This window comes from Nothoprocta perdicaria, unplaced genomic scaffold (genome assembly GCF_003342845.1).
Source record: "Nothoprocta perdicaria isolate Ctin4 unplaced genomic scaffold, notPer1 scaffold_84, whole genome shotgun sequence".
NCBI lineage: Eukaryota > Metazoa > Chordata > Aves > Tinamiformes > Tinamidae > Nothoprocta > Nothoprocta perdicaria.
In genome coordinates, this window is record NW_020456132.1 from 993,041 (window position 1) to 999,700 (window position 6,660).

Here is a 6,660-nt window from a genome sequence, read left to right on the forward strand (position 1 = left end):
GAGATGATGGGGGCGTAGGTCACTAAGGGGAAGTGGATGCGCGGGTAGGGCACCAGGTTCGTCTGGAACTCGGTGAGGTCCACGTTGAGGGCCCCATCGAAGCGCAGAGAGGCCGTGATGGAGGAGACAATCTGGCTGATGAGGCGGTTGAGGTTGGTGTACGTTGGGCGCTCGATGTCCAGGTTTTGGCGACAGATATCATAGATAGCCTCGTTATCGACCATGAAGGCACAATCTGAGTGCTCCAGGGTGGTGTGAGTGGTCAGGATAGAATTGTAGGGCTCCACGACAGCAGTGGAGACCTGGGGAGCAGGGTAGATGGCAAACTCGAGCTTGGACTTCTTTCCATAGTCCAGAGAAAGGCGCTCCATCAGTAAGGAAGTAAAACCAGAGCCAGTGCCCCCACCAAAGCTGTGGAAAATCAGGAATCCCTGTAGCCCTGAGCAGGCATCAGCCTGAAAAGAGAGAAGAAAAGTGAAAGAATAAGTGACTATATCTTTGAATTTCTCCTTGAGATAGAAACAGCAACATCCACACTCCGTACCCAATACAGATCAGCAGAACATCTAAATAGGAGAACTAAATTATTCCCCAGAAGATGACTGGATTTCTCTTGCTATAATAATGCCACAGTAATATTGGAAGTCTTCCAGTCTTAAAACTGCCAGGATCTGTGTTTTCCCTATGCCAAACCAATAACAATAGTAAAAGCAAAACAAGTTTTGCTACGAAAAACATGCATACATGTTTTTTTTATTTCCTCTAGCACCCACCAACGTTCTGCTTCCAACACAACTGTACATACCAGTTTGCGTATACGATCTAATGCCATGTCAATTTTGTCTTTTCCAATGGAGTAGTGGCCACGGGCGTAGTTATTTGCTGCATCTTCCTTTCCAGTGATCAGCTGTTCTGGATGGAAAAGCTGACGGTAGGTGCCAGTCCTCACCTCATCTGAACAAAAGAAAAGAAGCGTAAGCTTGGAAGAGAGTTCACCAAGACTGGCAGTGTTAGCAAGTCCAGTTGCTAAAGCTCAGCTTTCTGCTTTGGCAGACAAATGGAATGGAAGAGCTGAAGGCTGAGAACCTAAGTAAGTACAGAGCTGAGGAATATCTGAGATATTTTCCATTCAGGGAAAATTAAAAAAAAAAAAAAAAAGGAAAAGAAAATAGGAACAGATAGCAGTCTGAGATGCTTCTCTTAAATTGCTCTGCTTATAAAGAGATCATTTTTCAGATGAAACTTGTGCTATGCTATGGGAAAATGCACTATACACCTCACATAATATCCATGAGAACCTTCAGGAGAATTACTGGAAGAGATTTGCAGGAGTAAAATGGAGGTTTCCCCAAAACACTCTTTGAGATCACCCCTGCTACTGGTTTCTTCATGCTCCTGTCTCTGATCCAAATGGGAAAAAAAGTATTTTCCATAGTTGTCAAAGAAAAACATCACCACAAAAATACCAGAAGGTGAAAATTCTCATGGAGAAAGGTAAATTATAACCAACGGGGGAGTTAACAATGGTAAATTTTGATCTGCTGGCACCGACAAGAGTTAATTCATTTCCATTTTCTGAGATTAGTTCTATACTGACCTACTACAGTTTGCTCCAGGTCCACCATAATAGCCCGTGGCACGTATTTTCTAGTGCTTGTCTCCCTGAAAAATGTTGCAAAGGAGTCGTCATCGCTGGGTTGGTCCTTGAAGGTGCCATCCGGCTGAATGCCATGCTCCAGGCAGAAGAGTTCCCAACAGGCATTGCCAATCTGAACTCCAGCTTGACCAACGTGAACAGAGATGCACTCACGCTACAGGGGAAGATTGGGGAAAAGGGGAGAAGAACCATGAGTATCCAGAGAGGCTATAAGCTGATTTTACCAGAACCCCCAAATCAACCACTGGTTGGTTGGTTTGTTTTCATACAACTATGAGGCAAAAACTTGCACAATTTTTCACACGTTTGGAACTAATAGAAAATATTGTACACTTATTTACAAATAGGAAGATGACTTCAGTGTATGTAAATTCATTCAGAAAGAAAATCTGCATAATCACACAAAACATATAGTAGATCTCAGCTAAGGAATATGAGCTAAATCTATTTACCTGGGGAAAAAAAACCCCACAACTACGCAGCCCTACTGATCTATAGGTAAAACAATGAATGCATTATGTTCTAATCTCTCCATATGCTTTTGAACATATGTGTTGGAGAGGTGGAAAACAGATTTGTGAAAATTAAATGAAAATAAGTAAATAACCTAATTTAATCTCAACCACTCATTATTCCAGCCCATTCCCCAGATATTTAATTCAATTTAACATATGAAGAGTTAACTCAAGGCAACTTCTCAAAATAGTCTTCAAATGTTGAATTTATCTCCTGAGAAATCATTCTAATATGTACACTTCTGTAGTCAATGCTACATTGCTGTAGTCAGTTTCTAAAATTGTAAAATTACTATGTCGTACGTAGTATCAGAAATCTGAAACACAAAATACAGTATCACATTCCAAGAGAAAAATAAATGTTTCTCCTTCTGTAGGTTTTATGCAGGCTCTCATGTAGCTCTGCTACACTTTTAACTTTGTATTCTGTTTATACTTGTCATAAAGTTAAGCAACATTAGAACAAGGAATCCTCTTCCTTTCAATAGTCATTGATCTGCAAAAATCTGAAAGCCGTTTAAAGACTCTGGGAAATTTAATACACTAAAGCATCACAGTTTATTAATAAAATTGCTATAAGCAAACCTGTCCATCAATGCCAAAGACCATAAACATAAACAGTAGGAATTACAGAATAAAAGTTTTCTGAATTGTGTTATACAAGAGATGAGTTTAGAGAACCTCGGTGACCTAGGAAGACCACAGGTCATAAGCATTGATCTCTGGTCCATTTGCTTAGTCAGACTGAAGCAATAAAGTTACTTCAGCCATCCCACCTTCGCTCACACCTTGACCAGAGCAGATGGAATCAAAAGGCCAAACACACTGGTCATCATTTCATAACATCTGTTTCTTTTTCCTCACCATGGTGTCTCGTGTGGTGTTCGCTTCCCGCCTCGATTTCAAGCAGCAGCTTTAGTTACTGATGTTTCTTCTGCTGTTTTGCTCCAAGCAGCCTGATGGAAGGAGGCAGGGGCATTCATCCCTCGCTGGCCGGGGCCCTGCAGCATCACAGAGCAGGCAGGAGAGGTCACAATCTCCCCCAGGCAACCCTCCCATCCCACTACTGGCCTGTTACATCACCAGTCTGCCTTGGAGCACACACAAGCCCCAGCCCCGCATCTGCTCTTGAGCAAGTCTTCTCAGTTAATTTGTCAGACTAAACCCAGTTAAAAACAAGTTACAGCCAGTATTTGTAACCAGAACTTTTAATATATATGGGGTATCTTCACAAGTAATTATTGGTTTCCTACAACTCTCTTACTGGTCAACATGCTACTGATAGCTCATTTAAGTGTAGAAGGTTATTAACCACTGTTTCAGAAGGTGACATCATTTTAAAAGTGTGTCTTTTGACAATGATGACCAGGGATGAACGCTGAGCAGAATTGTTTAACTTGCCTAAGTTGCCCCATTTGAAATGAGTCAGGTTGGATGACAAGGAATTCCACTTGGGACACTACCTCTGTACAAAGTACATGGATTAGCTTCTTGCCTCCTGCTGCTCTGGCAATAAACCTCATCACTGTGTGAGTCAAGCCTTATCTTCCTCATACCCGTGCAGCCGGTTACACACAACCGTTCCCCAACTCTTCACCTGCCTATGGGCAGGTGAATATGGGGCAACAGGAGGTTTTCTGTGCCCAGCAAGAAGATGACAAAACAAAATTCAGAATCAGCATTTGCTTTCATCTGGAGTGACTTAGCAGAAAATTCACACATGCATGGCACATGCACAGAGTCTCTCTCTGTGGCAAATATTAAATGGCAGGACTGCCTTAAAATAAGATATGACTACATCCTTTTCATATGATGAAGTGAGAAGCTAGGGAAAAATGTAACTAAAAATAAATTCTAAATACTTTATTCTTGATACTACCACTCTTAACCATTCAGAAGTACACCCTGGCACTTAGATTATTTAAATAAAGAAACACTTCTCATGAAAGATGCAGGGTTTTTAAGAAATTAAGCAGTCTCTTAAATATATGTAGACCCATACTGTACCACAATGATCACTTTATTAGACAGGCAGTTATTCGCAATGAATAACTCCAATTCAAGTATGTTTGTATGATTAGGACAGATAACGTAACACATTTCCAAGAGTGATTTGAAAACTGTATAGTATCAATACTTCAAGTGTGAAAATGTTAATGTACTTAATCACAGCACAAATAAGCACATCTACAAAAAGGTCAATCAGTAGTCATTTTATTGTAAAAATAAAATATTACATTTTTAGTATTAATCACAAAAGATAGCTTTTTTTTCTGCCTTCTTTCCCTGTCTTGATGAATGAAATATAACACAAATGCAAAATCAGTAGTACTGAAAGACAGTGGAGACTGCCCAGCTACAACATTTAGATTGGTTTTAATCTATGTCCCAGGAAATTAACAACTAAGGTAGTTAACAGGATGCTAAACTTAACATATGGTCTGTACATACCACTGGTCCCAACCCTACAAATGCACCTGTGCTGACTAAAAACATGAATAGAAAACTAAAGCATTTGTTGCAACGTGAACAGACTAGAATTAGTTTTGGCCTTCCTTTAGAGCCAACTGTGATATTTCATTAATTGTTTTACAAAGTATTTAGAGTTAGGCCTTGTAAAACAGGGGACCAGTAGATACAATCCAGTCATTCTCAGAACAGCTCCAATCTGGACAGAGCTTCTGTGTGTTTGATGCTACCCATTTCCCATCAAGTGTAGGACCCAAGGAGTTGGAACACCACTCACAGCTGTGTTACAAATTTCACAGAGCAATAATTGATACATTCCCTATATACAGAGGGCACATACGAAATCACTTTTTAATACAGCGAGGAGGAAGCATTATGTGCCAATTATCCTGCTGCAAAGCCCTAGAAGAGACAAAAATATAAGACTGAGTTTTCACTATGAGGCAAATAAGCAAGGTCATTACTGCATTCTGCTTTCATACATGACCTGCCCCAAGTTTATCTCCAGTACCATAGTACTGGAGCATTTCTATTGGGACCATTCAAAAAGAACTAGACATGGATTTATTTTTAGTGGAGCAGTTGCACTTGTTTTCGAAGTGGCCTGACAGCAAATCAGTAGAGCACACAGCTTGAAGACCCCACACCTGCTCTCTTTTTAGAGAAGTAGCCACTACCTCTGTATGTAGCTACTCCTAGAGATAAAGGGACAATCTGAAGAGGACTTCTGTAGTAAGAAATTGTGCTGGGATCTATACGGGCTACTTCTCACAGGTTTGGTGTGTTAGATGGAGTCTACCTAAAGGCTGGTGTTATTTCCCCATTTTGTAGTCTCAACTGTTACCAAACTGACTCCTCTTGGCACAGTCGGCTACGTTTGCCACAAAGGCTCCTTTCTTCCAACTTGTTTTCTCCACTATACACACAACTTGCTTCAGTAAAAACATGTTTAAAAAGAGCTCTCCCCTAGGAAACCAAATCAGTGGCCTGAAAGGGGATCGGTCTTGTGACAAGTCAAAGCATTCTGCAAAGACAGTTTTCTTGACACAGTTTTGGGGAAGTTTGGAGAAAAATATCTTTCTACCTACTAATAAACTTATCCTGTGAATGACAGTAGCATAGATAAATGACTTTCATCTAAATCAAGATTTTAGGTATGGCAGAGGCAGCATTGTAGGCATCTGGAGCCTTTCTGACATCTAAATAAACATAGCAAAACACAGGAAAACACTTAAGAATAAAACAATGCAACAACTTCTTGTTTAGTAAAGATTTTAGGCAGAGTCTAGACAATAATATAGAATATAGTTTAAAAAAATATAACTATTTCCTTACCACAACATGTTTGCAAGAATTTTTTATGTATCAGGCAAGCACGAAATGCTACAATTTGCATTTAGGAACAGTAGATGCAGGACAACAGTCTCACTGTCCCATCACCTTCATTTTCTGGCGTAGATATGACTAAAATCAAGAATGCCAATATGAAGAGGCATAAGTCAAGAGAAACCATGACTTTCAATGGGCAGCGGAATCCATTTGCTGTTTTATTTCCACACGTGCCCTTTGTCTCATACTGCAGGAAATGGACTTTCCTGCTACGTTCAGGCAAAATAGTGTGTTTCCCAACTACCTGATACTCTGTTATCTTCTACAGTCCTGCCTCCAAGAACACTACTTCCCTTTTCCAGAGAACTGCCCGGCATCTGCACGGATGGAGCCTTCTTCCAAAACATCTCCGTGAGCTTAGATCACAATTTGGTACATAGCTCTTACTGAAGAGGTCAATCCAAAGCAAACTATTTTAAGAAAAAGCCCTAGTTGTAGGTTAAGGGTGTAGCTTTAACCAGCTGTTTGACAGAATGATGCTGCAGAGTCAAAGGCAAAGCACTTGTGGGTGGTGAATACTTGGTATGGTTTAAAAACCATACTGCACAGTTCCTAGTCTGAAGGAAGATATCATCGCATCAGAGTTCACAGTTGGCCATCTCAAGTGGGACACTGATCTCAACAGCCTGT

At 40.5% G+C, this 6,660-nt stretch overlaps 1 protein-coding gene across 1 annotated transcript in view; it reads right to left on the minus strand.

Annotated features, from left to right (window-relative positions):
• Positions 1-6,377, minus strand: part of TUBA8 (tubulin alpha 8) — a 19,947-nt gene extending 13,570 nt beyond the window's left edge. Inside the window, exons 1-4 of the mRNA XM_026052143.1 lie at positions 6,282-6,377; positions 1,598-1,811; positions 806-954; positions 3-455 (exon numbers count right to left, since the gene is read on the minus strand). Coding sequence (XP_025907928.1) covers positions 3-455; positions 806-954; positions 1,598-1,811; positions 6,282-6,377 — 912 coding nt within the window. The remainder of the gene's footprint in view (positions 1-2; positions 456-805; positions 955-1,597; positions 1,812-6,281) is intronic.
• Positions 6,378-6,660: the final 283 nt, after the last annotated feature.